This window comes from Sabethes cyaneus, chromosome 3 (assembly GCF_943734655.1).
Source record: "Sabethes cyaneus chromosome 3, idSabCyanKW18_F2, whole genome shotgun sequence".
NCBI lineage: Eukaryota > Metazoa > Arthropoda > Insecta > Diptera > Culicidae > Sabethes > Sabethes cyaneus.
Window position 1 is genome coordinate 235,780,378 of NC_071355.1, and position 24,700 is coordinate 235,805,077.

A 24,700-nucleotide genomic window follows, 5' to 3' on the forward strand; every position below is an offset into this window, starting at 1 on the left:
CTTCTGTTTCCTCTGATAATGTAAATAATATTATTGCTTTTGTACATAATATTATTATCTTTTAAGTGATGTTTTGTCGAGTGCAGAGCCCGATTTGAATATGTTTCGCTTCATTTTACGCAACTTGTTTCGAAGTTATTTAAAAATCAAAACTGATACCTAAAAAGTTTGCCAAAAGAAAAAAGAATTGACCACTTTTTTTTTGTTGGCAGCAGTACTTTTTTTTCTAGATTTAAAATTCAAAAGCGCATCAGACTGCAACCGACATTCATTCAGTCTAAAATTTATTCCTCAGTTTAAAACAAAAAAAAACGAACACGAATTCTACAGCAAGCAACGAACAAATGTTTCACCCCACCTCGATTTCCCATTTCGTTCGCACGCCTCGCTCGATTGCATGTCAGTTGATTCTCAGAAGTGGTTGTAACTAGGCACCTACCACTAGGAACAAGCCATGCCGGATGATTCAATTAGACGATAACATCTATCTTTGGTTAAGTTGTCAGCACCTTCCAGTCAGTTCCAGCACCAACCAGGCGACCGACCAGGGTTTCCTTTACGTACGTACGTACGGGTGGTACGAACGAACACGAGATCCGTGCAGGAGCTAGAGCAGCCAATATGTACTTTTTGCGGTCGACCGCTTTTAATTGATGGTAGTACGATTAGTTTTTGGCCAGCAAATTCCACCTACAACATCGTGTGGGTCACACCGCCGAGCGGTCGGCCGCGCCGTTGTAAGTGGTTTTATCGTATGTCTGGCACTCTGGATTTTTTTTTGTGTGCCTCGAATAGAATATGCAAAGCTGACCTGTGAAGTCGATGGATTGAACCGCTGTGCAAGGGCTTGTCGGTCCCGTCCATGGACGACTGAATGGAGGGCCCAACTTTCACTGTTTCATCGACGCCCGGTTGATGCAGTTTCAATGTTCTTCGAACGAACGAAGCTGGGGGGTGGTTCTAACGACTAAAGTTAAAATCAATAGAGTTATTCGTACACACTATCTCCTCCTGGTTCTAGTATAGTAGTTGTTCGTTGGGTTTGGGTTTTTTGTTTACACTAATTTAAGCAGAGCGCAGTTAGTTGGAGTATTATGGAAGTAGAAACAGGTGCTTTTATGGTTGTTTGCTGAGTTCTCCAATTCAAGCCTGGTGTCACAAAGTGTTTGATGCCGACCCATTTCGAGCTCAATTAGCTTTAATCCGGTTCGATACGGTGCCCCCGATGAACGTATAAAGCCGTCAGGATCAGCCGCTCGATAATTGTGATTTGGGTTGCTCTGCACATGTTCGGTTCGTTCGCCTTGTAGAAGTGAAGCATATAGGAAACAACATAAAAGTGATACAAAAAAAAACTTATCTGCAGCTGCTGGGGTTTTGGTGGTTTCAAAGCCAATCATCTATGGCTGCTGCCTCCGTCGAGGGATATTAATAGTTATCTCGTGATTTTTTTTTGTCGTCCGCACCACACTTGCCGCAGATCGAATAAACTAAGGCGTCGCCATACAGGAGAATTCTGCTGGTCAACGGGAGGCGATGCTAACGGGGCTCGGTTTTACTCGGGAGGTTCTATGCTGCGATGCACTTCTATATTCATAGGTAGTTTGGCCTCGAAACACAACAGAGCAGACCCATGTTTTTGTAGAGCGAACCCCGTCGACGCTTGGCTGGCCACGGTCCGTTAATTTCGGTCGTCAGCGCGATGGTGCGTTCTGTGTGGGACGAAAATGGGAAAAGTGCATTATAGGTAACTTAGCAAATCGTTCTTTGTGGTATTTGTAATTGAAAATTTACTATTGTGAGTAGGTACGTAGTATTAGGAAATATGAAATATATTATTAAGCAGAATGAAATAGAAACAGGAAAATATCAGTATTTTAGCTGGAACAGCATGATTTTCAGTTTAAAAAATTTGAACAAAACCCGTGCAGTTGTTATCGACACACACTGGCAACCCGAGCAGGAGCGAAGAGCAAAATAATATCAAAACTATATCAAACTAAGGTATAATAATAAATAGTGCTATTGAATAGATATGGAGATACATTAATAACACACTTTGTTATTAAGTAGATATTTAAAACATTGTTTGTAAGATGAGTTTAATAACTGATTTTGTTATCATATCTTACTGTGATCTTGAAATGACATTCGAAATTTTGCATAAATTTCTTTTTATTGATTCAAGGGATTTTAAATTATAAATATTTTATAAAATATTTTTTTAATATGTCATATGCTACTACATTTGTTATTCAATACCCTAATAATACTAAAATATGTTATTCCAAACTCTGAATACAGTCATGTTATTGCTTTGTTATTCAAATAACACAAGTAGCCTTAAAGGAACAAAATTTTGGTATTATTTTTTGTTATTTTACCAACTATGTCAGCCAAGACAAGATCAAATTTTGATATGAGTTATTCGATTTTCATAACACATTTTAAAATTAATTTGCTCTTCGCTCCTGCTTGGGAAGTTCAAAAGGCAAACAAAAGGGTTAGTTTGCAAAGTTTCAAGGCGCGTTCAAAGCCACATTTGGAGGAGAAAAAAAGAACCGCTCAACGAATTACGATGGCGTTTTCGGACAAATTCCTGGACAAGATTTTTGCACCTCGTTCGATTGGCAGCGTGCCCCGGGAGGCTGCAAAATAAAAACTTTCCCGAAACAGTGCTGCCCCGTTTGGCAAGCAATCTGCAGCTGTGGACAGAAACTTCTGGAATCATAAACCGCAGGCAGAAAATTTATCAAAAGAAGTGCTCTCAGAAGAGGGTGCTTTCTTTCTGGAGTATGTTGGCATGCGGTTAATTTTCTTTTTTGGTTCGGTTTGGCAAGCTATCACTAGTCAAATTTGTTTGGTCAAGCAGTGCATAGTGGGGATTTTAAAACAAAACGACGCTTATCTTTATAGCTCTAAACCGGGTCCGAAACTGAACGGGAAAAATAATAATTTCCTGGTGAATGAACAAAAAGTTTTGTCTAGTAGACACCACCGGTCAGATTCGATCTTTTGATATCACAAAAACATATTTTTGTTAGAATCCCGATGGTGCGGCTGCTGCTACGTAATTAAAGTCTGCAAAAAACCACCATGCCAACTGCCAGATCCACTTGTTGGTTGTATAGACCTTGTATAGAGATCTTGTGAAGAGTAACTTTGAGATTTCACACAGTTCTTTTTCCTAGAAGTACTCCGTAATTTGTGTAGCGATATGGGAGGGCGAATTAGTTCCAAGGTTGTATGGATGATCAGCCGTGCGAGAGATATTCCACCAGGGCTTACAAAACGCCAGATTAAAGCCACCTTTCTCCCTGCGGTGATTTTCCTGAGAGAGGGTAAACCGAGAAACTTCTTAGTCCTGCTCACTCTTGCGCAAGTGTGAGAAACATAGTATCCAACGCTTACTGCACTGACGCAAGCATACGACAAACATTCGCATCCTACATACTCGTGGGCCTTGTAGCATCTTTCTGCACAGCACGCTCATGAAGCTAACAACTCGTAACCGACAACCGTGGCTGATAGCTAAATGCACACTCACGTGCGTGCGAAAATAAGAAAGGGAGTCCGACAGAGACGCTCATGAAAGTGAGTTCGTTAGCTTAATGTGTGCTTCCGTCGAAAGTCGCACGTTGGAGCTACTAGTCATCCTCGTCGATGCCGTATGATTAGCTTAATGTGAGGTTAATAGAGGCTTTTACGTGTTTTTAAATAACCAATTTGCGCAATGCGCTCAATTCTATTTTTAGAACGAGAAATAGTTTTGCAATGCTTTTCCAGTCGCTTAACCAACAGTCTCGTCAACCTTTTTGCAGCAAAAAAAAATCTATTTTTTAATTAAAAAAATGGAACGCGTCATATTTATTTTGCTTTGGCGTCATAAGCTATATTATAATTCCCGAAAAAATTACCTGAATGCCTATTTCGGTTGGTGACTTTCTTTCAAAAGACTTTTAAAAGCACGTTGTAGAAGATACATATTAGAGTAACGTAAGCCAGAAAACATAATCTAAAGCTTAATGCTAATTTGACTTACTCTTGGGGTTTCGGAATTAACTTACAACTAAATTTAATTTACACTAATGTAAAATTGGCTTAAGTTAATCAAATGTTGTTCTTAAATCACGCTAAATTCCAATACACATATAAAAGCTTATTGCTATCGCTGATAGGCGAGATAGTTGATACAGTGAGAGATGTAGAAGAGAACCACTATCATAGATAAGCAATTATTATCATCTAAAAATAACATTAGATCTTTTTGCACATGAAGAGTCAGTACAATCTGATTGTGAAATTGTTAAATCTCCCGTAAATGTCATATTTTTACGGTCAGAAAATTTCCAACGTCCATTACTGGCCCTTCGGCCAGCCGTAGGGATGGACGAACAGCTCACGAGCCGTTCAAATGAACCGGTTCGCAAGAATGAGCGTCCAAAAGTACGGCTCCTGAAAAACGGTCGCGAACAAGTAACCTTTCGATACCGGCAGTCAATTCCGTATCTCCTTCAGCACACTTTGAAAAGATGTTTGGTGTCTGATGCGAAGAATGATTAATTGGGCGAACCGGAAAATTTCGATATAAATCAAAAATATATTGGGTTGTGCCGGTGGGGCTCGCACCCACGCTCTTTCGGTTGGTACCCGAATGTTTTACGCACTAAACTACTGTCGCCCCTAATAGTCTAATATAAAATTTTGTTTTATTCTCCCAATTCTATCATTCACGTATACGCACCACACACCCCTATGCGATGATATAATTTTGGTATGACTGCTCTTTGTTTCTACCGCTGAGAAGATGAGACTGTTATCTACTCTATCAGTGCGATAGAAACAAGCAGTTTGTTGCCATTAATCGCTCCGGTAAATCTCACGATTAGGCCACCACCGAGTGTGTTTTTTATTTTTATTTACTCGTATATTACTCTATACTGGATTGTGCAATGGGGATCATAGAATTGGGAGAATAAAACAAAATTGGGTATTAGACTACCTAATACAGTAATGTTCCGATTTTGTCAGCCCCATGTTGAAATTCAAAACTTAAGAAGACTTCTACTAAATATTACATTTTAACCCTCAATTGGTCAACCGAAAGCTCAATGAACCGGGCACAGCACACTGGTGCAGAACTTTTTTTTTGAAACTTTTGGAAGAGTTTCTTAAAATTGAAAGTTTGAAATTGAATTGAAAATTTTTATTTTTCTTCAGTTTCAATATAACACATTGATGTGTTCTGCAAAGTTTTACAGCATATTATTACAAGAAATTTTGCTGAAGACAGTAACCTACTATCTCTTCAGCGAAGATGGAATAATCCTATTTCTCATAAATGAAAAATCGTTAAAATCAGTTTTTCTATTTTAGCTGTTTTTGTAGTTGTTGTATGACTTTTTTCTATTTTGAAAAGTTGTACAAATAGTAAAAATACACAACATTGCTCAATATAGTATACCTCTGTCTTCGTTTTTTAGGAACTATAGAAATTTTACTATAATTTTGACCCCGAATAACTCGCAAGAAGGTATCATTTTATTCAAAAACTCTCCCCAGAGAATCAGCATAGTTTCAAGCAGGCTTAAAAGTATTATAAATCATGTTTGAAAGCACAAAAGTTAAGCAAAATTTATAGGCTGACAAAATCGGGATAAAAAGTTGATAAAATTGGGGGTAGACAAAATCTGGGATAGACAAAATCGGGAGCCAACAAAATCGGAACATTACTGTATAACGGGCGGTAGTAGATAAGTGAGTAAAACATTCGGGTATCAACCAAAAGGGCGTCGCCCTACGTGCATTGCACAACCCACGATATATTTTTAGTTTATATCGAAATTTTCCGGTTCACCCAATTAATCATTTTTCGCATCGAACAATTCCTCCCTTTCCAGAATAGTTTACATCATGTCCGCGTATAGAATAAATAAAGAGAGAAAACACACACTTTGGTACAAACAATATTTTAATCATTCGCACTTCCAAAGCACTCGTTCGCCCGATTTCAAATGGTCGTTGATTTTCAACGGTGTTTTCCTTTAATTAAATTGGCGCTTTGTCCACCCTATTGTGTTCTCAAGTAACATTGCGAGTTTTATTGCACTTTTATGGTGGTTTTCATGACCAATTGTGGTCATAAAAAGCATCATACGAGTGTAATACAACCGAAATTGTTACATGGGTTTCGGTCCGTTAAACGTCTACCCATCGTTTGAATTGTGTTTAATCGTAATATAAGACTTACATGTTGATAAAATGGCATTGAAAGAATGATGATGAAGAAATGACGTTGAAAAACCGATGCTGTAAAAATGATGGTGAAAAAATGACTTTAAGAAATGCCGTTGAAAACATGACGATGGAAAAATGACTTTAAAAAATGCCGCTGAAAAAATGACGTTGAATAAACGACGCTGAAAAATTGACGTTAAAAAAATTACGTTCTAATACTGACGTTAAAAAACTGTTGCTGAAAAAATTACGTTTGAAAAATACTGTTGAAAAGTTACGTTGAAAAGATGACGCTGAGGATGAGGATGAGGATGAGGATGAGGATGAGGATGAGGATGAGGATGAGGATGAGGATGAGGATGAGGATGAGGATGAGGATGAGGATGAGGATGAGGATGAGGATGAGGATGAGGATGAGGATGAGGATGAGGATGAGGATGAGGATGAGGATGAGGATGAGGATGAGGATGAGGATGAGGATGAGGATGAGGATGAGGATGAGGATGAGGATGAGGATGAGGATGAGGATGAGGATGAGGATGAGGATGAGGATGAGGATGAGGATGAGGATGAGGATGAGGATGAGGATGAGGATGAGGATGAGGATGAGGATGAGGATGAGGATGAGGATGAGGATGAGGATGAGGATGAATGGAGAATCGAATTGGTAAATAGGAAAAAATGTTTTAAAAGTTTCCAAAGAATTAAACCATAATTTTTTAGTTTTTCTTTGAGATGAGATTCCCTAAATCTTATATTTATGAAGTCTTCAATTAAGATGCTCCAAAGCTCTGACGGGCGGCTTTATGGCAGCCATGATCGATGTTGGCGTATTCTTCAGCTCTTTCTAGGCTTTGACGATTAGCTGCTTTTCTGTTTTGTCCACGAAATTATTGGAGCTAAGAGACTTTGGTATGGTTGTTGCCGAAAGAAAGTTAGTATTAATCGGTTTTCTTGCCAGAATGCAACTGGAATGAGTTTGCTATAAACTAAGTTTGGGGGGCTGTAGCCGCAAGGTTACCAAGTCTGCCTTGACAAGCGAGTGCTCGTGGGTTCGAATCTTGTAGAATCAGGCCATTCGATGTTAAGTGACTTTAGCATGGGTTTATTCCCAGGCCCCTCCTCATCCTTCCTTCTGCACTCTGCGTTTACTAACAATGAAAGCCTCTTGCCAGGGCAAGTTGTAAGAATGATACTTGCTTGAGGTGCGAATGAAGCCTCTTGTCCAAGGACAAACTATAACTAGTCTCCGCACTACTTGGCTCTAGAGCTAGATTGGTTGAAAAGTAGTAAGAAGCGTAAAGGGAAAAAGGGGTGAAAACACACTGACACTTTAAGCACGGATAATAAGCAGTCCGCTCACTCTATAGCGATACTGCAATAACAACGAAGTGCGGAACAACACCTGGATAAGATCGCAATAGATCAAAATGCTGGTCGTAGTGATAATATCCACACACACAAAAAAAAACTAAAGTTGACTGATCGAATATATAGTATTTTGTTCACACAAAATTTAAACAACTAGGTTTCAAAAATTACAAAATTTCGATGGCGCGTTTATCATTTCAATACGCATACTCAAATTCAATGCGCATATGCTGCACAACTATGGAAACTGCTGAAAATTTATTATTTATTCATTCGGATATTTTATTATGGTCGCTAGAAGTCACAAGTTTCACTTTTCTGTCCACGGCTATGTATTTTCAAGTTGATGAAGCTATCTGGGTGATTTAGCTTTTTACGGAGCAAATTTTTGCTTTATAGCTTAGTCGAACAAAGCAAAAGCTTCATTAAATTATGTTGTGTGCCGTCAAACAGCGGAAAGCATAATCGGTTTATTGCTAATTTCAGCAGAGCACAATAAACCCACTTGAGTTTTAAAAACCTTCCGAAGAGTGTGGTGCTTGGTCGGAAGGCAGTATTAACGGTCATCAGATGGTTCTATAGGAGCTCATAGTTTTGTTGGCGGTTTTATGAAATAGTTCGTGAAAACCACTAGAGGAACGAAATTAAATTTATATTGCAGCTTATACATTCAGCCGCACCTGATTGCTGGCTGTTCAAACGCGGCAGCCCAAGTAACAGTTCTAAGTTTTATTACGTTCTTATAGTGGTTTTAATGACCAATTTTATAAAATTGCTAATAAACCTGTGAGATTTACCAGAATTTTATAATGACCGCTTTAAAACTGCCTTCTGACCAAGTGGCCCACTCCTCAGAATGTTTTCATAACCGCTATAAGAATCAGCTTATAAGCTCAGGTAGTCGATTTTCGCTCTGGTAAAAGCAAAATGAGTTCGCCAGCTTTGACATCTTGAAAATACATCAAATTTTGTGAGCAAAAAAGGTGAAGTTTTACGGTCAGATCATTCTGATCGATTTCGTTTATAGCGACCATAATAAAATACACCATAGAATAATCAATAAGCAGTCTTATATGCAGCCTTAGTGCCGCAAAAGCATATGCGCATCAAATTTTATCGTGCATATTGATATAATAGGTGGATAAATACAACGCGCCGTTGAAATTTTGAATCTTTTGAAAACTGTTTGTTTCAACAAAATAAATATATTCAGTTAGTTAATCTCAATTTCTAGCAAAGCCATTTTAGTTGCTTTCTGTGACAGGAAAAGCGGTTGATAATAACTTTCTTTTTGCAAAACACTTTGCTTTGCTGAATTTTTGTTTGCTAGTTAAAACAAAATACTTGAATATGGAAATATGGCCTCGCATAACAAAATGATTTTGATGTTAAACTTTAGTATTCTTAATACCGCAATAAAATCTTTATATAATTTGAGTGAACTCAATTGGCTTTAGAATTGTTACTTGGGCGGTCTCGACTAACACTTCCGCATAAAAATGTCCATTTTGACCACATATTCACCGTTCACTATTTGGCCGATTGCACCGACCTACCGGCCCAAGGCGTAAAATGATGAAGCATGAAGGCACCTTGTTCTCGGTTTTCCTATTCAGTGAATAGGATGTTGACAGTACCGGATCTGCTATATTCGGCGGACACGAGGTGCTTCATGATGTTCAACTTCTTCGCTCCGGGGTGAAGCTAGCAGCACGAACAAAATATCGAGCGTAGTTGCTGGACTGTTTTCACAATGGTTTTAACGTTAATGCTGTCAATTTTTTTTCTGTGCCCAACAGGGTTGTCACGGTTGGTGGATTCACCACCAAGTGGCAGGGTAATCATATGAAAAATTGCTGAAATCATTCCATTTTTTAATGCATATGTTATGAATTTTTAAGCAAATGACAGTTAAGGAAAACTCAACAACATTGTTCCTCAGAACCGATGTTACTTCAGAGTTTTCCACCATCGTAAAAAAATTTGTGAGGAACTTTTTTCTGAATTCTCGAGAAAATTTTCTTGCACTTCCATTAAAACATATTTGTACTACGATGCTTGGTTCAAAATTAATAAACTTTTAAAATGAACTTTGTCCGAGAAAATCGGAAAATTTCTCTTGGTGTTTTCTTGGATAAAAGGTTATCTTTTATGCTTTTAAACATTTTTTTCTTCTGCTGGTCCATAAGTTATGCTCGTATAACCCAGTTTTGTCTGCCTTTACGCTTTTTGATGCCGCGGGTTTTGAACGGGGCGATAAAAGTACAGTAAGTGCCTGTATTGTGAGGGAAATTTCGTACGAGCTGACGCGTACAGGAGGTTGCGCAGTGATAAAATCCAATTTTGTTAATTCCGAAACAACATCGGATAAAGACGCTTTACCTGTCCAAGTAAATGCATAATTTTGCGTAGTCATTTGATTTTGTTTGATTTTTTGTTTGCGAACGATTCTGTTGCCACAGATAAGTGCTGTGGCATGTCTATGAATTAATATTAAATGAAAATCGCAAGCTGCGTTGACATTTCGGCTATAATTCATTCTGCTCAGTAAGGCACAGCGAGAAATTATTGCGACAGGCAGCTTTTGTATGTATCCATCAACTGAGATAGCATCGCGTTTATGTATCATCACTTTGAAAATTATTCCACCCTTGCTTGATAGTCCATTAATTCTCGGGAACGAATATAAAACTGACGGTCCGGTGTGATTTTATATGGTTTCATTTAATTATGCCGAATTGGGCTTCGATTGGTACAAATAATTTTCGAATAGCGCAATACGGGTAATACGTAAATGAATTATTATTTTCATTACGTTTCACCGGAAGCCACAATAATATTGATTTTCAATTTTCTCTTTTATTGCTAAGAGCTTAAATATAAATGTATTCGCTGAACTATTTTTTCATCATCATGGAAATAAAAAACATTGCACTCACCCAGGTAGGTTTCTTGCTGCGGCATAAACTCCTGCAGATCCTGCAGTATCCGGGCGATTTCCTGCGAGTCCTTGGTTATGCTGCACAGTTCCTCCTGGTTGAAGTCGGGGGTAATTTGCTTGCATAACAGTATTTGGCTTATCACGTTGCCGAGGTTCGACGGCCCGGCGCGGTTTTCTGTTACGATGCGAGAAAGGAGAAAAGGGTAGCACAGCATGAATCTCCGGTGATGATGTTCCGTCCACCGCGGAAATCCGCCGATCGCGATGAATTATCTGCATCGTTAGTAAAGCGGAAAACTTACCGTAGTAACCGGACATATCCATAGGAATGACCTGCACCAAGCGGTGGCTTTTGATTAGTTCCCGTAGAAACAGTTGAGCTAGGTAGAACAGCAGCACCAGGTGTGGATTATCTGCCAGGATGCCTTCGGCCAGTGCTCTGCAGATGGAGAAATGAAATAAAAGGAAATTTAATATCTGTGTCAATAGCAATTAGCAGGGTTGTTGCTTTGCTTGTTTCTCTTGTCATCCGGATGTTACATAGGTGGTAATCCACAATGAAACTTTCTAATGCTTTGCGGGACATAGTTTTCAAGCAATTTAAAAAATTTCCAAATTCAGGTGACCCAAATACAATTTTCTTCTTTTCTGACGGCAATTTGCAGTTCCTTACCGACCATCCACACCTAATCTCGTTAAAGTAACGTCGCTATTCAACAGGCTAAAACGAACCAATCAATCTCTGACCGAAGGCTGCACACGGTAGCGCTTTCGATTGCTGCTCCCTACTGCTATCGTGGCCGGAATGACCCTTAAAACCACTTCCGTACAGCAGGCTCATTCATTATTAACTCAGCCGTAGCGAACCGTGCCGCCTCGCCGTCGTTCTGAGTGGCAGGTAAATGTTTAGCAAGCCTGCCAGCTATCCGCCCATTTCGGGCTGTAATCTGTAATGTCGTAAATTTTTAACGTGAATTAACAACCACTTGACTGGTGTCAGCACACTAAACTCAAGAAAGAGTGTCTTATTTTTCCGGGCTGGTCCCGGTGCTGCCTTGCAGGGGTGGGACTGGGACTACTGGGAGGACACTTCTTCAATGTTTTACTAGCGAGAAACATTGGACTTGATTACGTTCATCATCATTGGAGGGTTGACATTTGTTCGAGCCTGTAGTTAAGCCGGTTACGTAGGTCGGAAACCGTTTACTTTGTACTCAGAACAGGGTGAAATTAGCTGTAACGCTGTTCCAGGGTGAACGAGTGTCACATCAGCAGCAAGTTGAGCCTTAATAAATTATTCCATGTTTTACCTAGCAGTCGTAATTTTTGATTAGAATTTATCACCCAATTTCATCCCGAACGTGCTACGAAAATGCACTCAAATCTGACTAGAATTGTAATTTTTTCCACTCAGCAAGAATTTTTAATTGCTTTTTGAAAAATCGATTTTAAAAGTGCTGTATGATACGATTCATGGCGAAGGACATAAAATTAAGCTATGCACAACGTACAACAGGTTGTAAATCATGATTTTATTGCCATTAGAGATAATCTTGTGCCAGCTTATGGGAAAGCAAGTTTAAGATATATTTAAGTGCACATGTTTGAACCGAAAAATGAATGAGAAGAGAACCGGAATGCTCTAGTCATTCGCAAGACAAATGGGAAACGCCTTGGGATACAGGATCCGCATTCAATTATTCAAAAGGCGTACTTTCCGAACCATTGCACAATTTTGCAGAGAAAGAAAATTCCGGAAAGTTTTGCGAACACTGCGCACAGCATTGCCTCCCCCTCCCTCACACCCAATCGCACGTTCCACGTCCCACGTCACACCGCACCGACTAGTGAAGTGCACATTCTGTATCCTTCAAAGTCAGTTACAGACAGCAGACCACTGGCGGCGGCCTGGCATGAATTCGTAGACTAAAAAAAATTCTTCAGCCGCTTTTTAGAGGACTATTTAGAGCATTGAAAAACGTCATCAGTTAGCGTGAACTTAATTTATCAGACCACTTCAGGGAGTGCGCAGCAGGCCGGCACTTGGTTTGGCGCAAAAACAACAATTCTTTAAGGATCTGTTTGAAAAAAAAAACGAACGGCCACCGGAAGTGCCGCCTACGGAAAAAAACTGCAACCTGTGCGAGTTGATTTCCGCTGGTGCTGGAGCTGGTCGAAACCCAGAATGAAAAGCGAATCTCGGCAAATGAAATAAACGATAATTAAATTGCAATGTGCGGCAGCATAATGCTCAGTAAACTTTGCGGCGCTGCTGTGTGCCGGCCGATTCTATAACTGATGCTGATGCCATCCGGATCCGGAGTGATTGCTGAGTTGGCGGATACCGGACCGGAAGGAGGGAATGAAATGGGAGAAAAAAATATCTGCAACTCGGACGAGCGAAAGCACGGACCTTAACGAGCTTTCAAGATGCTCACTTGTCGATTTTAAGATGATACTTTGCGGTTTAGATTGTTTTAATGGCTAAAGTATTATTTGTGCAACAGTCACTTTCTCGAACCATCGAGTGATGATTGATAGTATGAGCACTGAAGTATGCAGTTGAGAAAAATGTGCTGAAGAATATCGTTTGAAAGTTTTACCATTATTCACACGTGTGATAGAAATTAGCTCACTTTACTTCGCTTAGATGAAGGTCAGAAAAATAAATCTTGCTGAATTGGTCTTCGATTCGTAATTGTTCGAATCATCGAAAAGTATTACTTGAAACATCACTTCTACAGGAATGTTTGTTCTTATTTTGTACGATAATCACATTGAATAATGTCGCTTGTCAGTTAACAGTACTAACAAATAGCATTGGCACCGCAGGCAACAAGGTATACGATCCACCTCCTTTTTAAAAATAAAATTGGAAAAAGTTAGATTGAGGATTTTTTAAATTTTTATTAGAGACGTTTTAACCACTCTGTTTAGATATTGAGGATGAGAGAGCAAAAAAAAAAAAAGAAAAGAAAAACCAGCATGAATAAAATAACAATTCGTACAACACGTGACTGAAAAAAGGATCCATTGTTGAGAGAAAGTTTAGACAGAATATGAACACAATATTGATAAGCATTAGCTTGATTGGTTGGCCAGTCTCCAAGTGTCTTAAAAGTTCGCCATAAAAAAGGTGTCAGTTTGATTTGAATTAAATTAAAACCTAACGAGGAAAAGTCTTTTTATATGCCATGGGTAAGACACATTTTATACGACGCTACAAAATTCGGGAGAGGACCTTGTAGGCGGCGTTGACCAGCGTGATGCCGGAGTAATTACGGCAATCTAGCTGATCACCCTTTTGCATCCACTTCTCCGGTAGTTTCTCTTCGTCCCAAATCCTCGAAATTATCCAGTGAAGTGCCGTTGCTAGCGGTTCTTGGCCAATTTTGTAGAGTCCTGCCGGGAGTCAGTCCCCTCCGGCGGCTCTATTGTTCTTCAGCTGACTGAATTTTTCGCCTCATCTCTTTGAGCTCGGGAGCCGACACGCTGCTGTAATCGTTTGTAGGCATTCCTAAGTTCACTTCCATTCCGTTTCCTTATGTTATATCGCCATCGAGATGCCTATCGAAAACCAGCTTCTACCTGTTGTCCACCTCGTGCTCCTTTGTGACCGAGTTTCCCTCCTCGGCCCTCACATATCAGGCTTCGGTGTGTATCCTTTACGAGATTGGTGCATCTTCTTATGGAACTTGCGCAACTCATTAACCCGGATTAGTTGTTCTAGTTCTTCACGATATTGGTCCTCCTTTTGGTGGTCCTTCTGGTTCTGGTGCGTCGCGGATTTCATCCGATAAGTGTTGGCAGAAGGAAGCGGTTGCTGGAAGTTGAAGAGATTTCAGACGGCGCAGGCTGCGAGAGACTCAACAGGGTCGGACGGATTAGCAACCTCTGAAACATACAGATTTCTTCCCGGTAGTGACCCAAGTAACAATTCTAAGTTTTATTACGTTCCTCTAGTGGTTTTCATGACCAATTTCATAAAACCTTTAATAAAAGTAAGAGCTCCACCAGCACTTTCTGATGACCGATTTAAAACTGCCTTCCAACCAAGTGATCCACACTTCAGAAGGTTTTTATAACCTCTTTAGGAATCAGGTTATAAGCTCAAATAGTCATAACATGCTCTGCTGAAAGCAACAATAAAACCGATTACTTTCGCCACCGCCGTAGCTTAAAAAAAGCTTTTCGCTTTTTGCTCTGGTAAACAACTAAATCAGATAGCCAGCTTTATCAACTTGAAAATACATCCTTGAGCAGATTACCTTTTCTGCTCACTATCAGATCTTCCGGATCAATTTGGTTTATAATGGCGATAGCAAAATATAGACTATTTAATTAATTTTGAGCAATCTCTGTTGGTTTGCAACATATGCGCAATGAATTTTATCGCGCATATTGAGTATTTCATTTATTTCAATTTTTCATCTAACCTTTAAAGGTTTCAATGAAATTTGTGGGCGGGGAAAAGCCCAGTCGAGGTTGACCCTTAAGTGCGCGTTAAAACCCCACCATCTTTTGACAGAGTTTACGATTTACAATTTTAGAACTTACAGTTTTCAATTCACTAAAAATACAGTATTCAGGCCTACAAACTACGTAGAACTACAATACTGGTATAACATTAACATTAACTTTAAACATCTTAATTTGACAATTGTATAATTTATTAATATTTTTTGAAACGGTGGTTCTACAATTGATGAAGGGACGGTAGGGGAAAGAAATGAAAATTTTTTGGTGAAGGAGGAAGGAGTGGAAAGAGCGGAAAGGTGAGGAGGGGGGGGGGGGTATTGGTAGCTACGCTTAGCAACTAGTCGGTTTAGCATATTACATTACTTAAATCAATTTTTATCTATTTATTAATAACTAGTTGAGCCCGAATGTTACGATTCGGAAAATAAAAATGTCTGTTCATAATTCCGAAAACTGCGGATACATTTCATTGGCCAGTGTTTGCGAAGATGTTAATTCTTTGTATTAGTTATTTGAGTTCTTATATTGCATAATATAGCTCTAAGATATGGTACATAAAAAGTCTTAGCCGGAAACTGAAACAAATAGTTTTTATGATCGTATGAGATTTTATTTAACTGAATAAAAACTTCTGGCTGTTTGCAACATTCATGTAGTCTGATTAGAGTAAAAGGTTGCATAGAAAATTCTTGATCGTTTGCTATTATTAACACATTTTTTAAAATATTGCGACTTCGTCCGGTCTGATTTAACCGACCATATGCTATCGCGACAAGCAATCGAGTTAAGCAGGCGAGTCGAGCAGTCGAATCAAGCAATCAAGTCAAGCAGTTGGGTCGAGCAGTCGAGTCGAACAGTCAAGTCGTGCAGTCAAATCGAGCAGTCAATTCGAGCAGTATAGTCGAGCAGTAACATCAAGCTGTTCAGTCAAGCAGTCTGGTCGAGCAATTGAATCGAGTGGCCGAATCGAGCAGTCGGGTCAAGCGGTTAAGTCGAACAGTTGTGTCGAGCAGTTCATTCGTGCAGTGGAGTCGAGCAGTTCATTCGAGTAGTTGAGTCGAGCGGTTGAGTCGAGTAGTCCAGTTGAGCAGCTGAGTCCAGTAGTTGAGTCGAGTAGTACAGTCGAGCAGTTGAATCGAGCAGTTAAGTCGAGCTGTCGAATCAAACAGAAGTCAAGCAGTTGAGTCGAGCAGTCAAATCGAGCAATCTAGCCGAGCAGTTAAATCAGGCTGTTCAGTCAAGTAGTCCAGCCGAGTAGTTGAGTCGAGCAGTTGAGTTGGGCAGTTGAACCGAGCAGTCTAATTGAGCAGTTAAGTCGAGTAGTCTAGTCGAGTAGTCTAGTCGAGTAGTCTAGTCGCGCAGTTGAATCGAGTAGTCTAGTTGAGCAGATGAGTCGAGCAGTCTAGCCGAGCAGTCTAGCCGAGCAGTCTAGCCGAGCAGTCTAGTCGAGCAGTCGGGTCAAGCGCTTCAGTCGAGCAGTTAAGTCGAATAGTTGAGTCGAGCAGTTCAGTCAAGCACTTGAATCGAGCAATCGGGTTGAGTGACTAAGTCGAGCTGTTGAGTCAAGCTGTCAGTTGAGTCGAGCAATCAAATCGAGTAGTCCCGTTGACCAGTTGAATCGAGCCATTGGGTTGAGCAGTTGAATCGAGCTGCCGATTCGAATAGTCCAAACGAGTAGTTGAGTCAAGCAGTTCATTCGAGAAGTCGAGTCGAGCAGTTGAGTCGAGTAGTCCAGTCGAGCAGTGGAATCAAGCAGTTGAATCGAACAGTTGACTCGAGCATCCTGTCGAGCAGTTCAATCGTGCAGTTAAGTCGAGTAGTCGGGTCGAGTAGTAAGTCAAGCAAATGTGTCAAACAGTCGAATCGAGTAGTTAAGTCAAGTAGTCCACCGGAGCAGTTCAATCGAGCTGTTCAGACAAGCGGTCAAGTCGATCTGTCCAATCAAGCAGTTGAGTCGAGCAGTCGCATCGAACAGTTCAGTTGAGCAGTTCAGTTAAGCAGTCCAGTCCAGCAATCAAATCGAGCAATCTAATCGACCAGTCTAGTCAACCAGTTGAGCAATCGAGCAGTCCAGCAGTCGAACAGTGAGGTGACTGAGAATACAATTGCTACGAAAGCATGACGTCCTGTCAGGGACCTGCTTTTAGTTACCGATAAGCCTCTTATGACGTCCAGTCAGAGACCTGGTTTTCGGTACAGACATAAGCCTCTTATATAAATAGATTATATAAATAGATTTATCGAATTGTGGGCCTGCATTAAGACTACGTAAATTGTCACAGATTACAAAAAGTTCAAAAGATTTTGAAAGACATTAATACTGACATTGTAATCGAATTCGTCAAATACTTCATTCAACATTAAACACATGGCTCTGACAGGTTCGTTCTATAAACATTCAGTCTAAGAAACCGTCGAAGCCGAACATTTCTTGGAACAATATTAATATTATTAAGATACTTTTCCTATGAAAACTGCCTTGGCAATGTCACGCCTTTTTTCTAGAGTATTCATGCCAAGTAACGCGCAACGGTTTACATAAGGTGGCAAGTCGTTTGGGTTATTCCAGGACAGAAACCTCAAAGCGTAGCGCATAAATTTCTTCTGAACTGCTACAATTCTGTTGATCCTGTTGGTATGGACTCCACACCACAGCTACCGTTTCAAGTGTCGGCCGAACCAGCGAGTAGTACAGTGCCCTTAGGTCGTTGAATTCCTCAGAAACTCGAAAGATGAATCTAAGATTACGATTGGCTTTCGCTATGGTGTTAATTGTGTATCTAGCAAAATACCAAGGTCCTTGAATGCTGAAACTCTTTCAATTGCTTCAATCTTAATTTTGTACTGCAAATATATAGGATGCTTTTTACGAGTGAAGCCATTCACGGCACATTTTTTCACACTAATTACCATGCGGTTTGCAGAACACCAATCTGAAATCCATGGTAGCTGCTTACAATCCTCAATGGACCTTACCCGCAAGAAAATTTTTAAGTCATCTGCGTAGAGCAGTCTGCACCCGTCGGACAGACATCATTGATGAATATGTAGAAAAGCAGCGGTCCGAGATTACTCCCTTGTGGAACTCCAGAAAGGTTGCCAAAAGCATTCGATTCGTGAGATCCAAGTTTCACACACAAACGACGGTTGGCGAGATACGATGCTATCCATTTTACAAAATTGATTGGTGCGCCCAGGCGATCGATTTTGGCGATTAGAATTTTATGGTTGGATCGGTCGATATATAGGATTTGACTGTTTTTGACATGATAGGTAGATAAAATCAATGCGCCGTTGAAATTTTGCTATTTTTGAAAACTGGTTGTTTTAACAAAATAAAAATATTCAGTTGGTCAATCGCTTTCTGCGGAAAACCGATTGATAGTGACTGTCTTTCTGCAAAACACTTTGCTTTGATGAATTTTTGTTTCCGAGCTAAAATAAAATACTAGAATATGGCAATATGGCCGCGCACTTATGGTAAGTTAAGAAAAGAGTGATGCATCCAACTAGTTTTACCGTGGTAATATAAGCAACCACAATAAATTTGCTTTCTTAACAGTTTTATTATGTTTTTATAGCTAGCTATGAGTGTGTTCTGAATCGTATCCTCTGATGTAAGAGTATACCGTAATAAAACCTTTATAAACTTCAAGTAAAACCAAGTGGATTCAGAATTGTTACTTGGGTTGGCTATTGCTGACGTAAAATTTTTTCGAAAAAATCAGGATTCGAATTCGAATCTCTTTGTGACACGGAGCGAATAGTCTCGTGTCTCCAGTGTGCGAAGAAAATATTAGCTCTGCTTGTCAATGTGCTCCTTCTGTGCAAGATGAGTGGTCGTAAGAGAAAACAGTATGCAGGCATCGTTCGGAGGGAGAGGAAACGGTTGAACAAAAAGCGAAAGCAACTTGATCCTTGTGAGAAGCAGATTGCTCTGTCTCTGTATGGACAAGATGAGTAAAATGAAACCTGGCGGCAGATCGTCGAAAAATTTCGACGAGTTAACTCAGGAGACGCATAATCGGTTTTCAGACTTCGAAGCAGTGTATGAACTAGTCAAGCGAAATGAGTTACGGGAGATTATGCTTGAGCGTGGTTTTCAACCAAATTTGACGGTTCTTCAACAAGCAAAGTTAGGTTAACGGATAAATATAAAATGATTCATTCGTGATGTTAGTTGGTTTTGTAATTTGTAATTTATTATCACGAATATGACGAAAACCTGTCAGCTACATTGCTTTTACTCAGGTCAAGGAAAGTACGTTTATAAAACATCAAGTGGGTAAACAAATATTAAATAAAAATGTAAATTTGTAATGATAAACCAAAACGAAGTTGATGGCTGGGTAAGAGCATGATAGTCCGTCCAATTTCAGTGCTGAGATAGTGGTTGATGGAACTACTTTTGAAGCGGTCGAAAAAATTTTTTCTGAAGACATATTAGACACATGCGACTAGGAGACGAGTCGGGAGATAGAAAATAAATAATAATAAAAAATGATAACGATGGATTGCAAAGAAAGCTAAGATCCCGTAATTTGTTGTTCAAATTTCTAGCTGAAAGCAGTCGTAAAATGGACTTTGACTGATTACCGAATTTTCCTTATTTCGTTTATGTCTATTCAATCCACTCCAGAGCGTTCCCGACTAACGAACAAATTTGCCTCATATTCAGTTGCAGTCGCAATTCGTTAGTGTTATATTTGTCACTGCTGTAATTCAGCAACTTGTTCGTCTACGAGCAAAATACAGATTCGGTTTAGTTTCATTCCCCGACCAGGTTTCCGCCTATGCCATGAATTGTTACAGTTCTAAAAACTACGTTACTACCGGAGCACGGTCGAATGGTGTGGAGCATTGCTAACTGCAGCAGGAGGAGTTTGCAACCGTTGTCGACTGGGTACAATCGGTTGAGCCGTTTCAAGAGCTCTGGACAGGCAACGATGTAACAATGCTGACGGAAGTAAATCTCAATTCATGCCGTTTCCTGTGCTGATTGCACACCAGGTACACGGGAGGTAAACATTTGCCACGCTGAGTTTACGGAAATAGAACAAGTTTACAGATCACGTGCTGTTACGAGTGAACGCAGTGTGTCTTCATCATATTTTATTTTATTGCAAAATATAGCCACCACATCTGCCGTACCTACAGGCAGAGATATGTGACGAGTCAGGCGAAAGGAATTTCGTGGTGACGTGCACGGCGGTCGGGAGAGTACATGTAGCAGAAATGATACACGATACCGGATGTGGGTTAATTTTGCATCCGCCCGTTCTAACCATTTTTCACATTACTACACCTACGTCAAGTAACATTTTTCGCCAGAAAACAAGGGGGGCCTCGGGTGATAGATACATCGGGTGAGCAAAAGAAGAAAACAAAAAAAGAAAAACGAGAAGCTAACGATCTGTGTAAAGCTGTGCTTCCAACAAAGCTGATTTGAATTTATGTGACACGTGTTTGATGAACCGGCATTCCTTAATAGACGTATTCATGGTATGAAGCAGACAAATATGGAAAAAATAGAGAAGAGATGATTGTGGGCGAGGAGCTGCTATGGCTAAAATTTCAATGAAAATCGACTGCTTATCCGTTTTTCCATTAGAAAGGATTCAACGTAGCTTTATGTTGCTGTTGCCTTTCCCGTCACGAGTTCGCTGCCCTGACAACGACGGGCGTCATCATCATAAATTCAAATCAGTGAAAGCTGGAAACGAGCAGGTAGGTACCTCCTTTTGTTGTTGTGCAAAATAAAACGGATGACGATTGAAAGCGGCAGAATAATTTCCTGAAAAGGTGCCGTCAATACTCTCTCATTATAAATATTTCTGGTTGAACACGCGTCATTGTTGTCGTTTTAAGTCAATCACGTTTCCCTCGTTCCGGTCCTTCTTTACATGGGAAATTGGGTTAAAACTCATATTCCATTGTCGGCGTAATAAAGGAGAAAATAAAGCCTTCACTCTCAAGTAAGTTAGTTTGCACCGCCGCTGCGCTGGCTGGTGCTGCCTGCTGCCGTCTAACATCGAGTTGTCGGAAGTCTCGGTTGTTGGCTTGCTACCCTCGCCGCCGACTGTCAATATCATCGCCCGGTCTGATATGACGGGGAAGCAGTTTGCCCCATTTGTCGCTTCGGATGCCGATTGGATTTTCCGCCGGCTTACATCGAGCTTTCATGTCGGAGGCGCCGCAAGTCATCGTTACACATTTCCTCGTTAATACACTGATTGTATGAGCCGTCCCCAATCGTGCGCAGGAAAATACACTAGACAGTTGAAAATTTGCACTTCGGAGATCTGCACGAGATGTTTTAGTGATTAAAAGACGTAATCCATGTATCGAACAGTGAACAGCAGTAATCCGGTGGAGGCTCCCGGGATTGTGTCGTACATTTGAGCTGCAATTTTTATTAGTGCTCGTGCCCCACTTCCGACCGGAGGGTGTCTGAAGTAATTGTATGGGCATAAATTTTGCACCATGTAATAACGGTACCATAATGGAATGATTTATGTCGGAAACATTTTTTTCCCATTTTACCATCGAAACGAAACGAAAGCAAACTCGCACTGGAGAATATTTTAAAGCCGGTCGCGACCGGTAAAACCGAATTATTTTACGCAATATGTAAGGACTGTAACATAGGATTTCGCGGGATGATAAATATCTTCATTGTTAACTAATCCATTCTGCAGAGATTTCGTTTTATGCCAGCGGGTTCCTTTGCTTGTCATTTCTTTGTTTGAATGAAATACCATCCGTCTCCATCACCTGGTGCTGGGCGATGGAGTCGCATGCATGCATGCGAGTTGTTTGCCTGGAAGGAAAAACATGCAACTAAAAATTCTTCGAAACACAACTGAGGCCTGACGGTAGTGCTGCAGGTGAGCAGCCTAAAACAATAAGCTTCGGCACTTTACCGTGAAGTTGAAACGTTCAGTACACTTTGATGTGCTGGTGAAGATGAAAAATAACTCGAGTTAATTAGGCTTCGTGATTTTAGCATTTCAAATTGTTGTGTTATAGTTTTGCTGCGGGCAAAAGACGCTTCATTCAGTTGCGTGTTTTCAGCTTATAACAAAACCGTCACTGGTAGTTCCAGTGAAATTTGAAAAGTTTCAGTTCGACGGAGCGAGTTTATATGGAGGTACACATTAGCTCGGTTGCAGAACACAACAAGAATTCCAGATTAATCCCTTCGGACGGAGATTGGTCGGCCAAGGTTGTTATTAAAAAAATATTGCAAGTTAATAAAAATGAAAAACAAACCGAAAAACCCGATCAATCAGTGCTGAAATCCCGCTGTCAACATGTTCGCTATAATATGATCGAATAGCTGTCAATGGACGGACTCTGGTCCACAATCCGTATCGCTGAAATAATAAACCAAAAGCCACCCGCGCGTGCAATAATCCACTCAACGCGACAACCGTGTTCGGGCTCCGTGATCCGATTCAATCGGATGGGTACCGTACAAATGATGATAGATTGATTTTTCATCGGCAATCTGCTGATATGTGACAGATGGGCTTTAGTGCTGCTGCCGCACGGCGAATGCGTTGGCAGAGAGCTTCGCTTGAGCGAACGATATGGCCGTCAACCGATAATAATTGAAATCCCAAATCCGCTGTTATCTCTGCGAATTGCACGGCTGATGCACCAGCCTGCCTGCCGGCGGCGGCGGAGATGCTGCATTTCGCACAGCTGTCACACAATATTAAACTTTGATATCTCGCAGACTGCGGCACCGGCGCGGCGACGCGACGGCTGAAGTGGTCTGACACTATAAAGTTTTCCTTTTACGAGTAGATTATCTCGGGGGTGTTCAAAATTCTGTAATGCTTGGTTTCCGGTGACGCTAAAGGTTAGTTCGGAAGAAACTTTTCATCTCTTAGTTGCTGGCCGAAAGACAAAACGGTGGTAGACTGAAGTGACGGAAAAAAGAATCCACTGAACCGACGATAGGTTGATGTAAAAGCTGAAACTTTTACGCTACCAGCCATGAACGCTTCCAAGTTGGTTTGCTATCATTTTGTGAAAGGCTAAGGTCTTGTGAACGGTTGCAATTTCACCTCGCACATCAACATTTGACAGTTATGTTAAAAATTCCAAACTAATAGCGGTCTTCTTCTAACCACAACTAATGTATTTCAGTTAGCTGCTGGTTTCCATATTCTGTTTGATGGTCCGAACCGCGACCATTTTGTTACCCGAAAGACGCCGAATAGCGTAAACGATCGCTGGCTGGGAAAATCCTGCCAAATACAGTGATAGCATTGGTTCACTTTTATGCTCTTTCCGCCAACTTTTTTCACCAGTGCTCTCGCATGCTTGTCAATAATACAATAAAGTTTCTCTCAATGAATTCAGTTTTATATTAAAAATTCCAATAATAATAGTGTTGAAGCGAACAACTTCTCATTTCTCCGGTAAAACCAAAAGCAAAACAACATCATCTTGAAAAACTGTTTCTCCAAGGTTTCCCCCAGTTTTTAGTTTTCTGCTCTTAAGCATGGATTGGCAACACTAGTTTTGGGAATATTAATTTAAAAAGCATAAAATATTTTAGTGCTTCTTCATGCAATGTTCTTCAGCTCGCTGAGAAACGTGATTCCTTATAACGATTGTTTAAGATACTGACTTTATCATTACTCATAATTCATAACAAGTGTAGTCAATCATACGGAACACTGGATGATGATGATGATGATGATGATGGTCCCACCTCATACCCCTACAACGGTTTGAGCGGGACGATTTATCTAATTAAGATATTTATGATATAACAATGTAGCCAGGTGATAAAAACAAATAGCGAACTGGCTTCTAATACAGACATATCAAACTTTCAAGTGAATATCAAAATTTCAAAAAATGTCCAAGGCTAGTCCAAAACGTTTCCAACCCGAAAATTATCTGGACTTGATTAGGAATCGAACCTAATATTTTGAGCTACAGCTGGTCAGAATTGGTTCTAGATAACGATCTAGAACTACGAGGGAGATCCTGCAGTCTTTTGGTACTCGGTACCGTCGTGAGCGATGGTATACGAGTTCCAAAGTCCACAAGCGAACCCAAGCCTGTCCAGCTGCTGCTCCGAACCCTTTGTTCAGGACTTTAACCTGATCATTCAATTTCAAGATTATCTATGTCTGTTCTCGCGCGCGTGGCTCAAACATGTGTAGTCTTCTCTATACTTTTTAAATTAATAATAATAACAATTTTAAATCCATCATCATCAGTGAACATAATAACTTAATATATCCAAAAAATATACAAAAATTAAAAAAATATACAATCTTCTTGAATCAATACAAAAAATAAATCAAATTACGTCTATAAAGTAGCTTTAATGTGTAAAATACATAGCCTTTTGAATTCTGCCATTGTTGCTGCACGTTTTATTTGTCGCGGCATCGAATTAAAAAAGTTAATTCCTTTGTACAACAGAGAGTTCTGTGATCTTCCAAACAAAAAATTTGGTGTTCTCGCATCTTCCGCGTTTCTAGTGTTGTACGTATGCAAATCACTTCCCCTTTCAATTCGATCACACAAATATCGAGGCAGCATTCCATTAAGAATTTTATAAAGAAACACCATTGTCAAAAAATAAACTCTTTGCTTCACAGAAAGCCATTGCAATGCGTCCAGCATAATATGTGAGGAAGT

The 24,700-nt window shown here is 40.2% G+C and overlaps 1 protein-coding gene across 1 annotated transcript in view; it reads right to left on the reverse strand.

Annotated features, from left to right (window-relative positions):
• Positions 1 to 1,593: 1,593 nt before the first annotated feature.
• Positions 1,594 to 24,700, reverse strand: part of LOC128741638 (uncharacterized) — a 124,655-nt gene continuing 101,548 nt past the window's right edge. The window contains exons 3-5 of the mRNA XM_053837592.1: positions 10,852 to 10,988; positions 10,548 to 10,724; positions 1,594 to 1,712 (exon numbers count right to left, since the gene is read on the reverse strand). Coding sequence (XP_053693567.1) covers positions 1,594 to 1,712; positions 10,548 to 10,724; positions 10,852 to 10,988 — 433 coding nt within the window. The remainder of the gene's footprint in view (positions 1,713 to 10,547; positions 10,725 to 10,851; positions 10,989 to 24,700) is intronic.